Below are 23,843 nucleotides of genomic sequence, written 5' to 3' on the forward strand. Positions count from 1 at the left end.
ATCGCAGAGAGCCAATGTAAACTAGATGATGAGGCGGAGGAATAGGAAGTAAAAATGTTTACATTTGTGCATGAGCAGAGCTGGCTTTGCCTTTAAGCACTTTGCTGCATGAGCAAGTTTTGTTCTTCAGCTGCATGGCATTGCACATAAAGCCATGCACTGCTGTGTTGTTACTGTAGCATATTAACTAGCATTAATGTGAATAATGCAATGGCGTTGGTGTTTGTTAAGGAGGGAGCCTCTTATTTTAAGGTGGAACAAAAACACGTCTCGAAGGCCAGTATCTTTGATAATAGGCAGCATAATTCTAATAGAAAAACGTCATTCATTGTGAGAGGGGAAAATAAAATTCCAAAACTAAAACTTTATTCCTAAGCAGGAGAAAAATTGTAAGTCATTTCCCAGACATTTACCTATATTGCAATCAGCTTTGAATCGAACGCCAGTCTCTTTATGGCTTCCACTGTTCCCTGGTGTTGTAGCGCCATCTGCTGCTAAGTGCAGCACAATACAAAAAGAATATTTCATGGAACTACATGATAGTATCAAACACAAAAAAAAATCCATTAGCTTTAAAGCAACGAGAACTCTTTAATCACCTCAATTCTAAAATATTTATAATAAATGTATTATAATTTGTCTGTTTTTAATCCAAACATTGTATTTAACACTGGTATATTGTTGATTATTGTTCTGTTCACATTATGTTTAAGACAACAGAATCATACTGTGGATGGATGAAGGACAAAATTCAAATTAATATAGCACAAGATCAGTTCTAGTGAAATAATAAGGAGGCTACAGTCTAAACACAGAGCTGGAGTAGAATGGAGAAGGACAGAAACAAACTTACGTGATTGGACAAATCCATTATATTTATATTTGGCTGAAGAAAATGCAAAGACACAAGTGGCAGGTCACACAGAGGGAGAAAGGATGAAATGAAACAGACACATTAGGATATCGATACATCAACATAGGTGCAATGGATGTTGGATGTAAACAAAAAACAAATGTAACAATCACAGAAATTATACTGAAATAAATGAGGGGAATGCAACAATTATTAAGTCAGGGGGGAAAAAAGATGAGAAATTAATGAATGGATGGTGTGACATGCTTATAGGATAGAGAACTAATCCTTTGATGAGATGTATTGAGTGTGTTACATATCACAAAGGCATATTTGAGGCTAAACAGCTTTAAATGTAGGTTCAAATAGGTCACGTTTCTCAGCCAGACTCTGTGTATTTGCTTTAAGTATTTTGGGTATTGTGAGGCCGGCAGACGAGACCAGTAGAGCCATTAAGGGAAAACAAGAGACAATGACTGCATAGTTGAAAGTATGTAGACATCAGAAACACAGACAACAGACAGTCGTGGCTCATAACAGTCAGTAATTATCAACTCATATCCAAATATGAGACACTGGACTGAAGTAATGGGGTTTTCCTTCCAAAAAAAAAAAAAAAAAGGTTGTCCAAGGTCTCCACTGCTGCTAGTGCTGTTAATTATCCTGGAATTACAGTGAGTGCAACCTTGGAGATAATAAAGACCGCTATCACTGTAACTACTGATCCAGTGGGTACTTGAAGTGAGCTGCTGACACTACTCCGCTCTTTTCCCAGAGAGTCAAGCAGTAAAGGTCACAGTGAGGGCCCAGGGCCTGGCTGTGACACACATCCTCAAACAGGGACCCACAGTGGCCCTGGCATCTGTCTCCAGTAATCTGCCTGCACCATGGAGGCTTAGACTCACTGGCTAGTATCTGAGGCGTAGTGAGGAGGCATAGGATGGAGGGTATAGTGAGCAGGCTACCAAGGCTGCCTGGTGGACAGGGGCTGTCAGGGCAAGTTTGGTGATGGACCAGTTGGGTTGGGAAAATGAAAATGCAAACATAATTTCAGTGTCAGGATAGATAAGGCACCCAGCAGTGAAATGCAGATTCACACACACGCATAAACAGTGACAACACTTGTTATCAGGCACAGAAGATGTGCACGTGTACAAAGATAGAATAGTGGGCTAGCCAGAGTTCCTTCGCTCCAGGTCCTATACCAATGTCCGTTCAATCCTCCACCTTTCACTTACTCCCCAAAGCCCATTCCTCACTGCAGTTAGTAGGGCTGGGCGATATATCGGGATTCTATTTTGGGGATATGAAAAATGACAATATCGCCTACATCAATATTTATATTTTTATAGTTTATTTTGTTTTAAAATACTTGTTTTAGGAGTCGCTACTTTCTCGACTTCTCAGAACACCATGAAAAGCTCAGTTAGATGGATTTCTGACACAGACCATCCCCTAGAAAAGCCACACTACAGAACTTACTCACATGTGCTGTCCCTTAAAGGAGAAGAATACACAAGTGGCACATATTGTGCAGTTGTTTGTTAATTAATATGTCTGTGTGGCATTTGGATCATCAAATTTGACCCATAATTACCTTTCTGGTCAGACTTACTTTGAAATAAAATTATTGAGATTTATATTGTATATCACTATTTTGAGAAAAAATATTGTCAATATCACCCAGCCCTAGTAGTTAGATAATTTTTCTGAACAATTAGCTCACCATAAACACACTACGTCTTAGCAACCACTCAAACTAACATGTTAGATACTGTTTTTACACCTCACTGTTCTCAACACTCTATGATCAGATAGATACAAAGCTCTTTATCTCCAAATGACATCCTTAGATTCCCTTCTCCTTCTTTTATTCAAGAAATACACACGTTGTGTCCTTTTCCCTGCTCTTCTATTAATATTATAGTGAAATACTGATTCCAAAGCTGTAATACAAGAAACCAGTAATCAACGCAGAGCATTAATCTGCAGCATATGGACATAAGTAAGAAGCCATTGTGGATAAAGGCGCTTTATCTGTGGGATCTCCAGGATAAAGGAAAAGAGGAAAGGAAATCAACGATCTTTGACTAACAAAGCCCAATGCACTCCTTCACTAAAACCACTTTGTTCTGACAAAGTCGGAGTTAAAAGGGAAAAGAAATCGTAGACAGAGAAGGCTTTCCTAGAATCCTACAGGGGTTTGAGGGAGAAGTAAGATCAGTAACCATGTAATGGCCAATAATTGGTACCGAGGGATATCAGCCCAGGCTCAACTACAAGAGGCCAAGCCAAACTCATCATGGCATGTTTGACATTAATCTAGGCTGAGTCGGCAGACGGTGAGAGAATGCTGAGGAGGAAATCAGATCTGTATTTCTGAGCCAAGGCTTTGATAGCTGGGCCTACTGCTGCCATGCTTAATTGACAAAAATTTAGTGTTTCCCATTATCTCGAGGGGAAAATAGTGAGAAGGAGATCTTCAAGAAGTCTGATTATCTTCCATTGACGGAACATTCACTCTTTCATTGTGGTTCACCTTTTATTTTCTTCCTCTTTCCAACTATTCTCTTCTTTTACTCCTGTTTATGTTTTCATTTGGTTTGTTTAATTAACATCATTCTCACTTCCTTTAGGCATCTTATTTTGACATATGAATAGAAACAATTTGAGAGAAGAAGTGAGACATTCTAGATAATTGAGGCTTTTGAAATTTTTAGACCAAAATAGCCACACACCAAAGGTGTTTTATTCCTAAAATGAGCTATTGTAAAAAAAAAAAAAAAAAAAAAATACACACTACTATAGTGTACACTAGACTTTAGATTGTGGTTTGTTCAGTTAAATAACAGATTAAAACTCATAAATTAAAAAAAAAGTATTTAACGGAAAAGTCTACCAACTAAAATAATTAACTAAAAAAAACAACAACACGTAAACAGTTTATCACGAGTTTCATTGTTTTGTGTGAGGAGACATCTTACCTTTAACATTTCAAAATAAAAAAGGACAACAAACACCACGCTCCAATAGGAACAGAATAATACAACTGCATGGTTGACGCAGCATGCCGTGGCAACATGTCTATCAGCTGCACAGAGCCACCATTACCTCACACACACATCGATACAATCAGAAAATATACACCAAGAATCAATGATAGATAGATACATAGATAGATACAGAGATATAGATAGATAGATAGATAGATAGATAGATAGATAGATAGATAGATAGATAGATAGATAGATAGATAGATAGATAGATAGATAGATAGATAGATAGATAGATAGATAGATAGATAGATAGATAGATAAAGAAATAAAATAGAAAGAAAGAAATAGATAGATTCAACTATGATGTCACAATCACGTCACGTAGACACATGTACACGTACGGTACCTTTGCGTGGTACACAGCACAGAGCACACACACCACAGACATGTAACAGCATGTGTTGGGCGGTGTAACTTACAGGCACGTAAAGTGGTTGCGCAATCATGAACAGAGACAGAGGAAAGTGGGTAGGCCCTCTGAAGGGTGTCCATGTTACTATGTACACTGCCTGACATGCAAGAGCAGTCTTGCTCTGAACGGCCGCAATCAAAACAACATGCCAGTTTCATTCGTTTGTAGATGGACATCTTGGCTAAAGTCATGTTTTGGGATGAGAGGAGAGGAAAAGCAGCAGGTTAATGGCAAAAGGAGAAATATTCATCTAGGGGAAGTCGGAAAGTAACTTCATCAGAAAGAGTAAGCCTTAGCAATCTGCAGGCACAGACTTGAAACTCTGGTTTACGTCAAAAAACCCAACATTATGAGTATATTTTCTGAGAAAGTATCAATGTAATACATCAGACAATGTTTTGTAAGTTGTAGATTTTCAAAAGTAAGATTTTAGACTTTTACTGATTGCATAACGTTGCAATTGGTCTTAGAGGGTCAAGCTGTGTGCTAAGGCTTCAACAGGTCAAAATGCAAAAAATTGAACCAATGGGAAAGGAGGGTGAGGAGAGGGGGAAGAGGAAAAGGACACATTCAGGGAACAGAGGCATGAGCAATGTCTTCAGCAGCAATCCTCAAACAACAAGTCATACATTTTCTACATCCTCAATCCATTTAGCAGACGGAGTGCATCACGTACCTGTATCCCATCATGCAGCGGCAGCAGCTCTGTCCAAGGCACTACTCTACTGGCTAGCATAGCATGGCTAACGCATGCTCAAGTCAAACCTGCCATTTCACTGCTCCACTCCGTACGTTCATTGTCAGTTTATTTACATGTGGAGATACCGTATGTAATCTACACATCTGTACATGTGAGTATGACTAACAGTGTCAACAAATGGCAGCATCTTTTTTTTCAAAAAACTTCAACTTTCCTTAGAAGAATCATTCTTAGTCCCCCTTTAAATCAAGTTTTTCCCCTTTAATTGAAAGGAACTTAAGTGCAGCATAAGACATTATATATGTTGGGTGCTTGCACTGCTAAAATAATGCAGCTAGTTTAATCCTTGGAGTCTTGTAAGAGTATTTTGTAGCTCATAAAATGAAAAAATCTAAGATTTGAATATGTGTTTAATTTCTCCTAATTAAATTACATTGTAGTTACATTAATGCAGTACTGCTCACCATACAATTTAACAGTTTATCACAAAATGCAACAATGCAACGTATGAATTCTGAACCCTAAGGGAGGGAGCAGTGAAAATCCTCAGAATAGCATCTTCAGATTGCTGTAAATCTGGGTAGAAACAGTCCCTGGTCCCCATTCTCTCATTGCTGAGGTGCAAACTGACACCTCTGCACTATTGCTATCTTTGTTTCATATCAAAGAAGAATTTGCATCGTGAATGATGTAATCTGTCTAAGGTCAAGGAAAGAATGGGAAACTCAGAGCATAACCCATATTTGATGGAAGCATCAGGGATTACTGTATCCTGTGCTGTGACATGCACACGTGCTTTACTTTACCAGCATGTGAAAAGCATGCAGAAATGTTATGGTTTTTTGGTCTCAGCAGTCAGTAACTGTTCACAGTCCTGAAACAGTTTTGCAGGGCATGGCAGACAAAGTGCAGTGAGCCTGGATCATGCTGGAAGTTCTTCAGAGTTTTTTTTTTTTGTTTGTTTTTTTTTTTTTTTGCTTGGGCACTTGAACCACAGTGTGTACAGTACAAATGTTATAATGTAAATTGTGCGACACATGGAAGGGCAACAATGGGAGCACAAGACACACGCACACAGACTCACACATAGACAATGTGTTTTTACTTCTGACTTCACAAATACCCAGAATCTGAGCTACGAATATGAGGAGTCCTTTAAGGGCATTACTAAATAAAGATTTTATATGATCTGCTGAGGCAGTGACACTAGAATGTGAAGGATGTGCCATAGAAAGCACAAATTTGATGATAATTCCCTTTAAGATTGCTTATTCAGCAAGAGTACAAGGATGAGTGTAAACAATAATAATACACTTTCTTTCAAAACATTGAGGAAAGTGAAAACTAATGTTAAACATACTAATTTTTAAAATCATTACAATCAGTCCTTGCATTATTGCAGAACAGCTTTGGAGGAATCTGAATTTCCTCTAGAGGCATCACCATTTAAATGTTTAAATATCAATGCACACAACTCTGGCAGAGTACCACCATCTACTGGCAGTCACAGAGCATGACAACTGTTATTAATAGTGATCCCAGTGGACTTTTTTTTACCCAGTGCCAGTGTATTAAACAAAGAAAAAGGGTCTGTCCACATTGTAAATGCTCAAGATTAGTGCAATGACATTTCAACTGTGAAAGAAACAGATGATCTCTGAAACCTCAGCCCGGAGGAAAGCAAAAGCCCAGAGCTTAGAAAAGGGCTGAGATCACAGTAAAGTGGGGTGGTGGAGGAAGGAGACCAGATTGTTTTGATTGTGTTTTGGCAACGTGGCTCATTAAATTCATAAAGAACTTCCCACAAGTTCATTTTCTGCTCTCTGGAAAAACAGACTTAGACAAAACTCCATTTGACAGAGAGCAGATCAGTTTGTTGCCTCGTCTACAGCTAAGGTTACTACACAGCAGAGATGGGCAACTTTCATCACAGTGGGGGCCATGAAAATGTGAATATCTGATCTGAGGACCATGTTAACATTCATGTCAGCATTTAGAATAATGACCAATCTGAGCGTTAATACAAGAACAAAGGATTTGTGGGAGGTTTTTTTTTGTTACTTTGTTTGTTTTTGGAGTCATATTTTCAAATGCTTTTCTGTTTTTTGTAGCCTTGAGTGTTTTTGAAGTCATTTTGAAGATTTTTCTGTGATTATTGCATTTTTATTTTTTTTTTCGTTGTCTTGTTTGTTTGTTTTGTTGTTTAATTTTGGGTATTTCCATTGCCATATTGTGTGATTTCATTGTTATTTAATAACTGTTTCTGGTAACTTTGTTGTCCATTTGTGCATGTTTTTGGAATTTTTTATGGGGTTCTTTCGGTCATATTGTTCCTTAACTTTGGGGGAGGCACAAAATTAACCCGAGAGCCGCATGTGGCCCTCAGGCCACCAATTGCCCATGCCTGCTATATGACATCTGAAACTTTAACTGTGTGTCTTCTTTACTTATAGTTATTATCCAAAGGTTGATTAAGTGGCCACAGAGCGGACACATAACGCACAAATCATTAGCCACATTCATATATCACATTTACAGAAAATATACACTTGGTAAGAGCATGATGTGAATAGGCTAGCCTGAGGTTAGCATCTTTTGCTGTTTTTATGTTGCTTGTTTTGTTTGGTCTGGTCTGAGTACAGTGTAGAAATGAGAGGTGAGGAGAGGGATGCAGAAGCTACACTTTTACATGCAACATAGAGACAATATACTATTTGCTGGAAAGGAGAGTGAAAAAAAAACACTTGCACTGCACTCTGGGTAATAGGACACCCATCTTTTTTCTACTCACAATAAATCACTACGAGTGAGAGGTTAAAATAAAGTGGTGTTTTCCAGTGGCAGCAGGGAAGGAAATACATCAAAAGTGTGTCACTGGTCATAAAAAAAACATGGGAAAACAACAGAAGAGAACAAAACATGATAGAACCAAACATACTGTCAGACAGATTTTCCATTGGTGTAATGGAACTGTCATCTTTCTAAATGAAATACTCCTCTGGGATACAAAAGTATTAAGGTAAAACATAACATCATGTCCATCATCAGGTTTGAAGGCATGGACATTAAAAATGCATTTTAATTGTTTTTATTGTGAAAAAAATAAGAAATATTTTAAAAGGTTTGGACAAAAGAATGAGATGGAGCTGTATGTATTTTAAAACCAGGCTCGTGACCTTTAGTAGAAACATGGAGGATTCACCTGAATTATTTATCCAGCTGTAAACTCATCCTGACAAATGAATACTATACATAGGTCAGGTCATAGTCACATGTCACCTCTGTTCTGATGGTAACCTGACATCTGTATAACATTTGACATGCACAGTTGTTTTTCCTTGCCAAACATCCTGAGAAGAACAGTAGGCAAAACATTGTTGATAAATAGGAGTGTGAAGTTGTGAAGCCAAACCATTATAAAGAATTTCACTGAGCTCATACAGCAAAGTTAAGTTATTTAAATGTAATAACATGTCATTTTTTAGAGTTAAAGTTTATTGTATTTACAAGCACTTGATACTCAAACATACAATATTGAATAACTCCCCTATGATGAATGTGGTAAATTAAAATTTCTCTAAAGAGGTGGGGGTGTATAGAAAGATTGGATTTATGTCCATATTATTATTTTATCTTATTTTGATTAATAATATTTCACGTTGTTTCCCTCCATTTCATCTCAATTTATTTTATTTTATTTTATTTTATTTATTTATTTTATTTTTATTTTATTTTTATTTTTATTTTTATTTTATTTTAATTTAATTTTAATTTAATTTTAATTTAATTTTTTTTAATTTTATTTTATTTTTATTTTTATTTTTATTTTTAAAAAAATGAAAGCGCAATAATGTCAAATAATTCAAGCAGTAATAGTTCCCACCCATGGTATTATTACCCTACTTCTCTTTTTTCAGCCTAACAAGTAAGTAAATCAATCATTAAATTAAACCAATGAAAAGATAAACTCATTCACATCTTTAACCAAAAACTCAAATATTTTGACTGATGATCATACCACAGGGGATGTAATGAGGAATAAAAATGGCACCAGCATGAAGAATAATTACAGAATCTTTAGTATGATAAAAAAAAAAAAAAAAAAAAGATGAGCCCACAAGTACGTTTTATGAAAAGGGAAAGAAAAAGAACAAAATCCAGGTGCAGCTACTCACGTCGTTTGCAGCCACATTTCTTGATTCGTTTGGGGTCACTGATGTCATCATGACAAGCTTTGCAGTAAAAAAATGCTCTAAAATCACCATAATGAAAAAAAAAAAGAAAAAGTTCAGCGTCTGAAATCATTAATTTTCATGTGATAAGCAGAGAAAGAATTGGTTTACCTCTTTACTTCTTTGGCATCACTAGCTATAAAAAATCCCAGTGTCCCCTCCTGCATCTTGACGTGGTTTCCTGGGTTGATGAGGATGCTGGACAATCAGAGACATACACACGCACAGCGCTCATTAATTTCTCCACAACGCTCCCTCCAAGCACACAGCACGCTAATCAAGAGGAATGCTACACACACTTGTTGAATATTGGAACTGAATATGTACTGGTTTCATCCTGGAGTATAGAAGTTGATGAAAGTTTAGATTTGTGTCGACACACCTGCTGCTATCATTTTGGACAATTTGCTGATAGTCAGACAGATGGACAAAATGTACAACACTATGATTTCACATAGAGTTTTTACTCCTTTCCAAAAAAAAATGGAATTGGATTGCAGTGTAGTGATAGAACATAAAGGTACATCTAAAGGCACGTTGGCAGGTGGAACTAAAGAATCACGGTTGAGAACCAATGTTGCGTGACAATGCTGTATTACGGAGAATGTACAGTGTTGTCAACTATCATGTTAGTATTGGACAGTGGGATGCATGGGAATGAACAGCTCTTTAATACTTGTGTAATTTCCATTGTTCCAGTCACTTTATTATAGTCTACTGGGTGAAGAGGAAACAATGGTGAATGAAGACGTCCACTAATGTGGAGAAGTTAGCTAAAATTAAATGGCGTCTGCTTCTATGAAGTAATAATAAAAAACTGTATATCTAATTACAATGCTTTAATTTATAATAATAATAATATATAAAGACCTATTCCATGACTTACTCCTTACTCTTTAAATATGTTTTAATATGAATATTATTAATCTTCTAGATCTTCTTCTACATTGAGCAATTGGCTGTATCATTCCCCATTAATTAGACTAAGACAAAGGATTAAACATCACACACACATTTATAATAGATGCACACACACACACACAAACACATACACACCCTGGTCATTAATGGTCACCTATGGGCAACAATCATCAATGATGTGAGTGTGAAGTTGAATATTTAAACAGCAAAACTCACAAATCTTTAGTGTCACACTTGTTATTGCAAGCTCAGAAGAAAGAGGATGGAAGTTGTGCCAAATGTGGCAGCCTGATGCAAATTAAAATACTTTCATTAGCGTTTATTAATTAACTCATATGGTTTTTCGGTTTCACTCAAGTACAGAAGTAAGTATTTTCTTTTAATACATCTTTCCTCTGAGCTCTAGAGAAAATTAACAAACAGATATTAGGGGAGCAATTAAATCCATTCACTTAGTCGGGTTATATCAATTAGCACCTGTCATGCAAGGCCTTTTTTTATTGTTTATTTTTTTTAAATCACGCTGCAAGAACTAAAAGAGCATCTATCATTCGTTGAGATTGAATGGCCCCCAAAGATTACACAAGCATTATACCTGGCATGCGTTTTAGTAAAATTATAGAAAGAAACGGGTCGGATCAAGACAGTTCAACAAACATTGCCGCCCAAATCTTCACTGGGGTGCAAAGTGGTGAAAAGCATCGAAACCTCATATTGTGAGCAACAAGGCAAGCTGCAAACACCTGAGGTGATTGTGTTCTATTTGCATGCAGCTAACCAAAACAGCATGAAGAAGACATTATTACAACAGAAAGGCATAGCCACTGTAATACAGGTATATAAGGACAGGTACGTAGATGCAGACGGTTGCAGTAACTTCTGTGCAGTTGGATTGTTTCTTAAACACCAAACTGACAGGAAGTGACCTCACTTAAGAACATCTACTCGAGAGACGCACAAGCATGACTTAACGTGGTGGGCTGAGACGCACAAAAATGTACACTGCACACATTCACGCACCCATTTTTGAGGTGGTCACACGGAACACGCGGACATGCACAAATGGATGTACATTTAGCACTTGGAACAGGGTGATGGGATGCTAAAGTAAAATGCGGTGCATGTAAATTTAATAAACATCCATTTGGATGGACTAGCTGTTATCCAATGCCTATTTGTGTACGTGAAATGATAAGAAAACATAAAAAAGGTGCTGGTGTAATGAAACCATGAGGATTAACTTAAGCTGCCGACAGCAATTGCTGATAATTACCCAATTTGTTTCAAAGATTAAATCCAAAATGGAGAACAACAGATTAACAGATCTTATCGATACCACATCTGATGTCTGGGATACAAGATATACTAACTCCACACTGAGTCGGAGGCAAGGAACCACAAAGAACTGCTCTGGTAATGATTTCAAGACACCAATGAGTGAGTTTCTTGGCTCGTCAGATAACCAACAGAAAAACATTGGAAACAAAACTCAAAGTGAGAGAAACTAAGCAAAAGGGTTTGGTTCAGGACAAAAAACGGAAACGATATCAAAAAAGAGGTAGATATGGAAGGGGTGAGTGTTTGGCCTTGGTACGCCGACAACAGTAAAGACAAAGAAACGGCACTTCTACAAACATTGTCCACTTTATCTATCCTCTCTCTGCCTGCAAAGAAGTTAGTGCATTAGCACAAGGGACACCATAAAAAAAAAAAGGAGTTAGAAAAAAGAAGCCTGTGAGATAGCGTTTGGAAAAATGTCCCTGGGGAAACGCCCAAAGTCAGAAGCTTTAAAGTGGTGAAGATTGGGTGGAACTTTGGTAGTAAGATAAAGTAGAGGGCATACCGCTTTCGGCTTCTGCAAACAACAAGAAAAAATATCTCAAATCAAACAGTTATCATGAACATAAAGGAAGGAGAAAGTAGTGATGCTAATAGTCATTGATTGTTTGGTAGCTACAACCCCTTAAATCAGCTTGGAAATGCTGATTGTGCACTTGAGCTACCCCAACCCAGAAAACAAAACAAAAATGGCTGCCATACAGCCATTGAGTTAAATTCACACTTTAGAGTAAAACGTGTGCAACTCAAACAACCCTAACTTCTCATCCTGCTAAAAGAAAAATGCTTGCATACACAGTAATAGTCCAATATGGATTCATAGTCCGTCCCACGATTGCTGAAATATTAAGTAATTGAGTTTCATCAGCCAACATATAAACTTCTTTTGCTTGTTTTTTGGCAATTGAGATTACTGAGGAAAAAAATTGCAGCTGGTGTTAAAATAGGCCGTAGATCCGACATTTTAACAGACTCAACAAGGAAAGGACAGAAGAAGCTAGAGAAGAACAAGACATCAAAGCATCATGAGCAAGAAATTGATTATTTGCAAATCTAAGCAACAATGGGTTTGGAATAGAAAGTGTCTATGCCGTACGGTCAACCCCTGGTGCTATTGGTATGGTCACCGAAGTACAAGTACGTCGCGTCTTTTAGTGTTAGAATTAGGATTAGATTAGATAATTCTTAAAGGATTAGGGTTAGGGTTAGGGTGACTAAGACTAAATCTAGGGTTAGGTTATAACCCTATTGGGTTAAAACCTAACCCTAGATTTAGGCTTAGTCACGCGACCTAAACTGACCAATGACCTATCACGTGACCTAAACTGACCAATGACTGACCTATCACGTGACCTAAACTGGCCAATGAGGGGCGCTGCGTACGGATAGAATGTCGGTATATTGATACGGCAACCGTACATATAGCCACTGCCTTAGGAATAAACAATAAAAAGTGGAGAGATTATGAGGATTACTCCTAGCCAGGGTTTGGGTCAATTATAATTGGAATCGCGTAATTGATAATGAATTACAATTATGGTGTAACTTCAAAAATGTGTTGCTGTCGTAATCGTAATTAAATTGTAACTGAGATAGAATGATTGACTTTGTAATTGTAATTGCCATGAAAATTATATAAAAATTGTCAATTATAATTTAACGCAAAACTGGGGAACCATGTTATAGTTCTACATATGTAGTTAACAATTATTAAAATGTTTCATGTGAAGCTTTCCGACATTTTACCATTTAAAAAAATATTAAAACCGATATTAGGTTTCCAATAGACAGGAAAGAAATTAGATTATAGATTTAATTTTTTGTGTGTTTCACAGCTGATTTAGAACCAGTTATCATAAAAGATGCTAAGAGAAAGCAAACACAAGAGGAAGCTTAACTTTGATATTATTTAATTGTGATTAATTGTAATTTTACTTTAGTAATTGAGAACACAATTGGGATTCACTACCTGAGGATAAAAAATAATTGTAATTTAATTATAATTGGAAAAAATGCAGGTAACTATAATCATAATTGAATTGTAATTTAACATGGGTAATTGAAAACATAATTGTGACTGACAAATGTCGCACCTATTACATCTGCTACTGTATGTGTCTGTATAAGTCTGTACAGCTACATATTCATTCATTTGGATATTTGGAAAGCTTGAAAGAGTTAGAAATTTTTTTCTTTCATTAGAGCTTAGAAAAGGATCATTGCCACAGATCTAACAAAGTCACAAGCGTGACATTATCAAAACCTTGAAGTCCAATTTTGTTTTAATGAAGAAAAGCTTATTCCTATATGATCTGAATGTCAACTGTAATCAAAGCTGCTACTTAAAAAAAAAAATTAAAAAAATGAGGTAGTTTATTAGACAGTGTATTTACAAATGAATATTACCACAGCTGTACTTGATGTAAGAGAACGACATATCCACCATACAAACCTGCTCTCTCTCTGCTCAGACTTGTATTCAATGGCGATGAGTAAAAGCTTCAGCTTGACATAACACAGCCTGTAAAACAAGAACACGTGCACTCGTTAGTGATTATCTGCATTCGTGCAGAGGACTGGGACAATCTGACCCTTTACAAACTTACATCATCAGTTCATTCTTCATGCTACCTACCACACATTGACAGGGTGTCTCCACAGTGGAGAAATATTGATACTTACTCGCAGACATTGGGGAAGGAGAGGCCTACAAAGGCACTGGACAAATACTCTGTGTACATCTCATTCGCCACTCCTTCAAGGTAATACTTCTGCCACGTGTCCTCCTCAATCTGATGGAGAACAAACACCGAAATGTCATACGCAAGATTGGAATAAGAAGAAACATGTAAGGAAATGCTGTCTTCTCAATAGCATTGGCAGTAGAAAGGCATTTGAGCATATATAGTACTACTGTATGTAGTACTGCTAGTAACACAAAATTGTCTAGTAGCACAATTTTGTTTTACTCATGAGATCTACTCCTGCACGAGGGAGCAAAAGATATAAGGCGATACCAGAGGTGGGTAACTTCTATCACAATATATGTTTGTTTGATTTTAGGGCCACAAAAACAACATTCATTTGAGCATTTAGAATAACGATGGTTATTGTGTGTGTTTCTCTGTCATTCTGTGCATGTTTGTTGTCGTCTTGAAAGTTATAATTGCATTTTGTGCATTTCTGTATTCTGTATTTTTTTTGTTGTATTGGTTGTTTGTTAGCACTGTGGGTTTTCTGAGTATTTTTTTGTTTTTCTTGTCTTTTTGCGTACTTTTGCTGTCATTGGCAGTAATTTTGCATATTTGTTCAGTCATTTTATGTATTTTTATTGTTGTTTTGTGTTATTTGGAGTCAATTTGTGTATTACTGTTGTCAGTTTGCTCATTTTTGTAGTAGTTTTGTGTGTTTTTGGAGTATTTTCATTTTTTTTTCTTGTTTTTTACTATGTTTTTCTGCAATGTTGTAATTCTTTGCATTTTTTTTTTTTTTAATGTATCATTGCTTTTTTTTTGTGTATTTTTTCATCATTTTCTTTGGGGGCCACATTAAATTAGACCGAGGGCCGCATGTGGCCTCAATAGTGAGGATTTTAGTCAACTAGAACAACCAGTTACACTTTCTTTACTAGTACTAGTAGTGCACTAGTGAACCAAAATTGAGTACATGTACTGCAGATTTGAGTGCTCGTAGAGCTATGGTGGATATCACCGATATCAAATGTATGCTCACGGATTTCCACAATGGGCTCAATGTGGTGTGCAGATGTTCTTCTGTGCAGCATCAACACAGTCATTTTAAGCTGATCTATCATCTTTATGACATGAGAACAGCACTTTGATAGAAGCAAGCACCTCTTCAATTCTGAGCCACAAAAACACTGAACAGCTTCCACATGAAATGTCACGATAAAATACGATGTGTCAGAATGACTGAAAACACACTAATGGAAGTCTTTCCTTGGACAAAGATGTCAAAACCTCCCTGGGAATGTATTATTTGATGAAGCGAAAATAATCTTTCAGCAGAGACTCTACTGTATCATATGTCAACTTCTCCTCCAACCCTTTATTCAATTACCACATGTCCAAAACTGCAATATGAGAATTCGTTTTTTAGGCATTACTTCAGTCATTTTGAATGGATGGACTTGGGAAAAAAAGTAAATCTTGTCCTTTGTTTTACCTCAATGAAGGACCTCATGGAGAAAAGGTTGGCTAGCATGGTGGACAGGCCCTGAGCCAGACAGCTTTGGGCAATGAAGCCTGCTTTCAGCTCCGCCAGACAGATAGCATCGTCACCTTCTTTCCAGTTCCAGCTTGGAATGTTCAGCAGATGGGCCTTCATCACATTACAGATGGAGAGGTCGCACAAAATCAGTCAAAACCTCAAAAGGAAAGTCTTAAAGTTAATGCAGCCACTGGAAAGCTAGCTAGGCTAAGCTACTGTATGTATACAGATTAGTTGACACTTTTTGATACAACAGAAATGCTGTTTAATGGTTTGAACTTGTTTTTATAAATATATAAAACACAAAAAAAAATACAACTAGCTGCTTCGGCTCAGAGGCAGCACGTTGGTGAAGCGTGTTAGTGTTAGATTCAATGGTTGCACAAGTGGTTGCTAACGTGTTGATTTTGTAACGCAGTGATTCTTAACCAGGGGTATGTGTACCCTTAGTGGTACTTGAACAAATCTCAGGGTCCAAGTGTTTGGAGGAAGACGGGTGAGCAACAGAACAGAACAGAACATTGCAGCCCAAATCATGACTGACTATGGATATTTCACACAGGACCTCAAGCAGCTTGGGTTCTGTTCCTAACCCGCCTTCTTCCAAACCCTTGGACCTTGATTCCTGAATGAACGGCACACAGTCCAGTCCTTCTCCTCATCTTTTTTTTCTGCAAAAACTGAAAAGTAAATGGTGATTTTTTTTCACAGTATTCAAATTTTTTTAAATCCGGTTTTCGTGGGTTTTATGAGCTGGAAGCCCAAATTATGTAAAAATGAACAAATAAATACTTGAAATTGTTTAAATTGTAGGCTCTGAATCTATAATCTATGAAGGTTTAACTTTTTGAATGGAATTATGGAAATTAAACAACTTTTCCATGATATTCTATTTTTTTGGAAAAGGTCTGTATAGGACAACCTTACTTTCACAAGTATACAGACTCATCCATCGATAAAAAATTGTGATAAAACTTTTTAAAATACATCAAAAGCTGAAGTTCAAAATCTAAAACAGCCAAAACATCAGAAATAGATGTGGAAAAGGCTTAAATCTGTAGTTAATGTCAGACCAGATGCTGAAAATTGTTCATACGAGCCTGTTGACACAAATTCCTAATGTATTACATGAACGAAGGGGTCCTCAAGTTTAGAACAAAAAGAAAAGGGGTAGCAAAAATGTTTTACCAGGCTGACATTCTGCCCAGGGCCTAGTGAGCTGGAGGCATATAGGCACGAGCATTACCCCGCAACCTATGGATGCAGGAGGTCTATAGGCAGATACTAAAAATAAATGAATGTTTTTAGGGTTTAGCTTAGCTCCCCTTTGCTTAAGAAGTTAACTGGCTATCTTGACTAAGGCTGCCAGGCTGTAGCCCTAAAGCTGATAAGACTCACAAGTGAAAATTTGGCAAAATAGTAGGATTTATTTTTCTATGGTACACTCAAATAATACTATAACAATTGTTTTCCCAGATTTAGGTGAAAGCTGGTAATCAAATGTAGTCACCATCAGTCAGTATTTCTCCATTGTACAGAACACATTTGAAAAAATGTGGGTTATATTTAGAATGTTTCTAATGCAAAGATATACACAACCAGAATATACAAGAAAATTGTACACATACACAAGCACATGGTTCCTACAATTGTATGCAGCTTTAGTAAAAAAAAAAAAAAATAGGGATGAAATAGTGCTCAATGTATAAATCGACAAAGCCTCTTATAGCAAGACAACTAAGGCTTTAATTTCAACCAACACAAGTAATGCCTTATTTTATATCTATTTGTTTATTTGAGTGGCGATAGTGTGTGTATTAATGTACAGCCGAAGTTTTAAATACACCAGATTTAGCTAAAAGCTGATTTCCATCCGTAGTCCCATGGTGCAGGAGGTAGAAGCGGGTACAGAATATAATATAATATACACTTAATGAGTTGGAATGCATAGTTTCTCATTTACAGTAACGGTACATTATTTGAGATTAAAAAAAAAAAAAAAAAACAGCTTTAAAACAGGCAATGCCACTTTCGTCCTAAGGGACAATGTAAGGTAGTCAGGATATGTTAGCACGGGTTTTCAAAAACATGCTAATTACATGTGACATCACATCTTACCTTATTGTGATATTGTAGCATCTGTGTGATTATTCTGATCTTTGGGTGATAGTTCTTTATCGAAATAACCCTTAAAACACAAATAGACCCAGTGACCATTTATTCAGTATCAACTAGTTGGAATGAGCTCAGGATCCAAATACCTCATGATGTTGGAGGCATCTTCAGCGTCTGGATCTGCACAATATTTATTGGCAAGGATTAGGCAGGCATCTGCTGACTCGATCTACGATTAAAAAAATAAGTTGGAATAAATTACATGTTAAAATTAAGAAACCAGGATAAGTTCTTAATCAAACTTATTTCTTTATAAAGCCGATTTTAGAAATAACTCCATTCTCTTCTTAATGCATCAAATATATTCTCCATTAACTATTATTTGAAGTATTTTTTCTTTTTATTGATACCTTTACTCGGGCCAGATCATGAGGGTTCAGAACAGATCCCTGGTAGAACTCGACTTGGGTAAAATGGCGTTTGAACAAGGCTTCCAGCTCAAGATTAGGGGAAATACTAACACATAAAGAAAAACAAAGAAATGGTCAGACCTCGAATGATAAATCCTTCCACTAAAGATCCTTCCGTGCTTCCTCACATACGACAAAGAAAAAGTAACTTACTTATGAAGAAAAACAATTTCTACATTGACATCATCCCTGTCCTTGTGTAGGAAGTCTTTGAGGAAGTTGGAGACACTTTCGAGGGTAATATGACCACAGACCACAATATGCCTGGAAGGGGGGAAGAAATCATCTTGAGTGGGCGACATAAATTGCTGCAGACATTGGCATGTCTCCCAAGGATAATCAGTCAAACCAAAGCACTTAACATCTAACTCAAATAGAGGCTGAAAAAAAATCTATATACATGTCAAAGAAATGTCTTCTCAAAGAAAACTAGTAACTGAATTATACCCCTTTCGCCATTAAAGAGAATATCTGCCCCACGTAATGAAAGGTGGTTAAAAGAGGCACAAGTGCAATCAAACACTCAACTGTGGACCACTTAAGAAATCCTATGATATAATCATACAGCCCACAGTGGTTGGTATGTCATCCGTTCTCAATATAAAAACTGCCCCTTTGGCCAAACCACCGTTTTGTGAGCAGAATTAATTTTGACAGAGACATGCACATCAATATGATCGTGCTTTTTACACAAAGCATTACCCAAACTCTCAAAATGATTTGGGGGCCTGTGGTTGACAGAGTTTCTAAACAGGACCTCTGAGTATTTGACGGTTCCTTGGCGAGTCTCTGCAACGCATTACAGCAGAGAGATCTGACAGACTCAGCACGGGACTGATTAGAGACGTTGCAAGGGTTTTGTGGTTTAGGTTGAGTCCCTGTTTGTCCTTTGACTGCACTTAGGGGAGATATAGTTTAGAAAAGTAGGTTTTAAAAGTCAGCCATATATATCGAATGTCAGCGTTATGGTAAAACTCACTTTAAAAAAAAGTTTTTGAATACCCTTTGCCTCAATAACTCAATAATTCTCATACTTTTGTGTTATCAAAATGTTTTTGCATATCTGCTGCTCTCAATTAAAGGTTTTCCTCATGCTCCTCAAAAAGTTTAAGGTTTATTATCTCTCCCAAAAAGTTGGCGCCTGCTGAGATATTTTTAAGTGCCCACATTCAAAATTTACATTTTTATTCACACAAAAGGGTCTTTAAAAGCTTAACTGACTTTGGGGTGAGCAAGATCCACTTTACTGAAGTCAAGTATCACATGTGAAGTCTTATTTCTACAATTTGTAGAGGAGAGCCCAGCTCATACAGTATTTTGATAAGAATTGGTGTGGACACTTGGCAGACATGGCAATTACTCCATGAAGACCTGTAAGGCAAGCTGTGTAAGGACAATGACCTGAGCAACAGCTTGAGGTGCCAGATGTCAATTGAACCACTTGTGCTTTGATTGCCTTGGTACTTGACAGCTTTCCACTAACATACACTGTATCTACTGTACTTAGATTTTTTTGAAAAGAACATCCAATAATCACAGAAGATTGATGTGTCAGCTAATATCAATGAACTAGATTTGTCATAGCAGCTTTGTGTGCCGTTTTATACAAGAAGGACGCCCTGGCTAACACATTAACCTTTAAGAGTCAATGTAAAAAATATTACTAAATGAACATTAGTGAAATGTTCCTTCCTTAGTTTGGCAGGTTTAAAAAAACAAGATATATTTAATGATATTAGATGAAAACCATTGCCCAGATCACTAAGTACTGTCCTCCCTAGCACCAGATGGACTGGGTAAGACTGAACCAAAGTGGCCTTGGCAAAGTAACACGAGGGACGTATTAAAGAAATGTCACTTCGTGAATGTTACAGGGTATAATGCTCTTTGCAGATGTTGCCTCTATCCTTAAAGAGAACCTAATGAGGAGCAACGATTACACGGTTGGCCAGAGTTGAACGAAAATATCTGTGTGGTCTTACAAGCTGATGAGCTGGGATGTCTGTGGGCAGCCAGCAGTATTTGGCACAAGAGCTCTGACTTAAAAAGTCACACTTTCCTCTTAGAGTCTCCAGATGTCCCTCTCCAAAGGCAAAGGGGATCTATACAACTTCCTGCAGTAGATTATGACTATCGTGTGGGTTCAACGTTGGGTTACAAATGTCAATAAAGTATTCGGCATAAACTTGAAATTGTACACTCATGTGCACGGTATGTTTAACAAACACATCAGCACATGAATAACAGGTTTTATTGCTGAGCAGACAGTAATTCATAGTGTTTTACTGGTATATGATTCTCAGAAAGGTTTTAATTTACAGTAAAAGGGCTTTTTTTTTCTCTCGGCACTATTCTGCAACTGATTCCATTAAGTGAAGAGTAGTACAACCTGCTATGGCTGAGTTGTTGCAAAAAGACAGATTTTACATATCCCACAATTAGCAGTACTATATTGCTAAATAAAAAAAAACAAAAACAAAAAACAATCAAAATATTAACAACAAAATAGTCACATATTGCCAAAAAAAACAACAAAATACCTCTAAGAACAAGTAGCACAGTATCACAATAAATGCTAGCGGGGAAAAACAGAACGTGCACACACACACAAAAGCATGCTGTCTGTAGACATCTTAAGATGTCTTCAGGGATAGACACTGAATACCAAACGAACAACAAGAAAAAGCTCAAACATCAGCAACAGAGGTCACTCACTTCTTTTGCTCTAGTTCTTTTGGTCAATGATAAAACTTACTGCAAGAATTATTATTGAAATAATTCCATTGGAGAAATGTTAAATATTTGACTTTCACAGACAAGATTGGTAGATTTTGCACCTTTAGGTCATTCATTTCATAAATCTCAAAAAAAAAAAATGCTTTTATAGCTTTGTTTTTGCTGGAGTACACATATACTAGCACAAGGTTAATGTATTTTTTCCATCATGCAACTATGTACATGTTCATGTCAGATAATGCGGGCCTATCTGAATCTGCTCGCCTCAAGTTGCAACCTCCGAAGAGACCTTCAAAGATCTATCTCAGAGTTCAGCCAGGGTTGAATTCAGTTTTCCTGCCAATGCCTCCAAAGATGTTGGAGCTAATGGAAACCATCATGTCATAATGGAAACCACAAGTCCCATAGTGCAGCGGGTGCCAGCAAAAGGTTACACTTGTCATTATCATATCAGTCTCCACAGCTTAAGAACTGCCACTATGTTCACAGATCCACACTTCACAGCAGAGACAACTACATGCAGCAATGTTCATATTATTACAAAAAAATACCCTTAAAAACCAAATCAAATGTGTTTTTCATATCAACATATCTCAAAATCTCCTAAAAGGTCTTCCTCAATCCATTGAACTTTTGCTTTAACAGCTTTTAAAAGCATATCTACCAAAAATTTGATCATATTAACTTCTAAAACTGGTAATACAGATCCACATTTGCATGATTAGGTTCAAATCTGCTGCCACTTTGAGTCTATGGGTTCTCCTGATTGTTGCCATATGTTTGTACAGTATTTTCAACCAGCAGAAAGAATATAAAGTGTGTGGGACAGACTATCCGTGGTTCTGACATTGGCTTCTCTCAGCACCCATTTATGTGTCTCCTCTCGATGCACTGGCCAAACACAACATTTCATCAGTCTTATCTTAGCGACAGGGAAACATTACCAAACAATGGGCTTTTCTTTTAAAAATAAGGACTTTTTTAAACTGCTTACTCCTTTAAATCGTTTTCTTTTAACATAATGCCTGAATCCAATAGAATTAAGCCAAAATAATAACAAAAAATCAACAAGCTATGCAGCAGATGCTGTGTTGCTGAAAAAACACAGATAAAAAGTTTTAAAAAAAAAAAAGAAAAAGACTTGCTTTTCATGATCAAAATAAAGCTGTGTGCTGAGTATTCAAATGTTTGAGCAACAAGGGAAGGAAAGGGCTGCACAATACATTCTTGTGCAAACAACCACTGTGTCACAAATAATAGAGTAGAACCTCTGGTGTGAGAGGTTTATCACAAAGACGCATAAATACACGAGTCTCTAGAGACAAATTGTGCCACTACACAAAAAAAAAAAAAAAAAAAAACAAGAACCAAGCAGGCAATGCAAGCCAAAAGCAATTGGGAGCCTCCAATGGGAGCGAGGCATCCAGCATTCAGGGTGTGGGAGCTGACTGAAGATCAGGGCCAGAGTAATGTCAAGCATTGATGACACCATGTGCTAGCGATGACAGACAACAGAAGGAGGGCTTTTTCATCAAGTTTAGCAATTAATGACAAAGCCACGAGACTGCAGAACATAGAGAACATGCCACGCAAAAATGCAGCTAAAAACGCCAGTGATATTGCAAAACAAAAACAAAAAAACTTCAAGCAAAATAAAAGCAACAATAATAAAATAAAAACTAAACAGGAGAATTAATCATATCCTGCAATGGTCATTGAGATTGATGATTCTTTAAAAGACCACCAATAGTAATGCACTTGCAGTTTTTTTTTTTTTTTTTAATCCTTTCTATTTTTTTTTTTTTTTTTTTTTTTAATGCTTGAAAATTTATATTGAAGTTGGATAGTAGAGATTTCATGACAGTTCTCTTTCCATTTTCGTGGAAGCCTAAAGACAATTGTTGATGTTTTTCAGAAGCTCCACAGGTTAGTCATGAAAGCTCTACTTTCCAAAACAAAGCCAAGCGCACAAGGACAAAGAAAGAAAATGAAGAGCGGATGAACACAAATGACCTCAGGAGAGCTTTAAATGAAGGACAGAAAAAGACAGATCTTGAAGTAAGTGGAGAAAGTCGATAGACAAAGCGAGAAGTGAAAGATAGAGGAGGGAGCATGAACATGTGTGTCCTAATGGCCGAGGTCTCCAGTCACGTGGTGTGACTTGATTAAATGTGACATTACTTGAAAGGCACTTAAACTTTGCCATTTCAGAATAAAAGCTTTGACTACCCCAGTTTAGGAGGCGCATTTGAGTCACACAACCACACCTTGTCTGGATTTCAACTTACTTTCTGCCTCGTGTCGAGTTATAACTCCCTCCGTATTTCTTCCGATTAAGGATGAGAGCAGCAATTTCTGGCACGTAGCGAGCAAACATGGCCTACATGCATGGAACAGAAAAAAAGAAAAAGGCATGCAGAGAGGGTTCTACTGCACACAGAAAAACAGCAGAACCATCTGGAATACTTACTTTCTCCCATTAACCGCACTATAGGAACCACCATATTTCTTGCGGTTTCCTATTAACTCTATGATTTCAGGGACGTAGCTGGCAAACATGGCCTAAGGAGAAGATAGGAGACAGAAGAAGAGACTAAAGAAAAGACTATAATGTCGCAGAGTGGATTTTGGGGGGGGCCTGGTGCAAGAATCCAGATTCCTATGAGGACAAATACTTACTAATCTTCTGAAATCGGTGAAAGACTTTAATGTTTTCCGTGAGAAAAGTAGCCCTTGTTTTTTTTAACTTTAAAAAGAGATTTGGTCCGCGGGTGAGAATT

General features: G+C 37.0%; 1 protein-coding gene across 34 annotated transcripts in view; it reads right to left on the minus strand.

Annotated features, from left to right (window-relative positions):
• kcnma1a (potassium large conductance calcium-activated channel, subfamily M, alpha member 1a) overlaps positions 1–23,843 on the minus strand; it is a 175,557-nt gene that overhangs the window by 33,025 nt on the left and 118,689 nt on the right. For 4 of the 34 annotated variants that reach the window (XM_028468201.1, XM_028468192.1, XM_028468199.1 and 1 more), the window contains exons 10-24: positions 23,534–23,625; positions 18,481–18,591; positions 18,268–18,373; positions 18,004–18,086; positions 17,861–17,930; positions 15,698–15,853; positions 14,195–14,304; positions 13,965–14,033; positions 12,018–12,029; positions 9,365–9,451; positions 9,197–9,273; positions 7,813–7,821; positions 4,329–4,502; positions 854–886; positions 414–494 (exon numbers count right to left, since the gene is read on the minus strand). In XM_028468201.1, coding sequence (XP_028324002.1) covers positions 414–494; positions 854–886; positions 4,329–4,502; positions 7,813–7,821; positions 9,197–9,273; positions 9,365–9,451; positions 12,018–12,029; positions 13,965–14,033; positions 14,195–14,304; positions 15,698–15,853; positions 17,861–17,930; positions 18,004–18,086; positions 18,268–18,373; positions 18,481–18,591; positions 23,534–23,625 — 1,270 coding nt within the window. The remainder of the gene's footprint in view (positions 1–413; positions 495–853; positions 887–4,328; positions 4,503–7,812; positions 7,822–9,196; positions 9,274–9,364; positions 9,452–12,017; positions 12,030–13,964; positions 14,034–14,194; positions 14,305–15,697; positions 15,854–17,860; positions 17,931–18,003; positions 18,087–18,267; positions 18,374–18,480; positions 18,592–23,533; positions 23,626–23,843) is intronic. The other 30 variants (XM_028468215.1, XM_028468224.1, XM_028468226.1 and 27 more) reach the window with 19 other exon arrangements.

The sequence above is a fragment of the Gouania willdenowi genome, chromosome 15 (genome assembly GCF_900634775.1).
Source record: "Gouania willdenowi chromosome 15, fGouWil2.1, whole genome shotgun sequence".
NCBI classification, from domain to species: Eukaryota; Metazoa; Chordata; class Actinopteri; order Blenniiformes; family Gobiesocidae; genus Gouania; species Gouania willdenowi.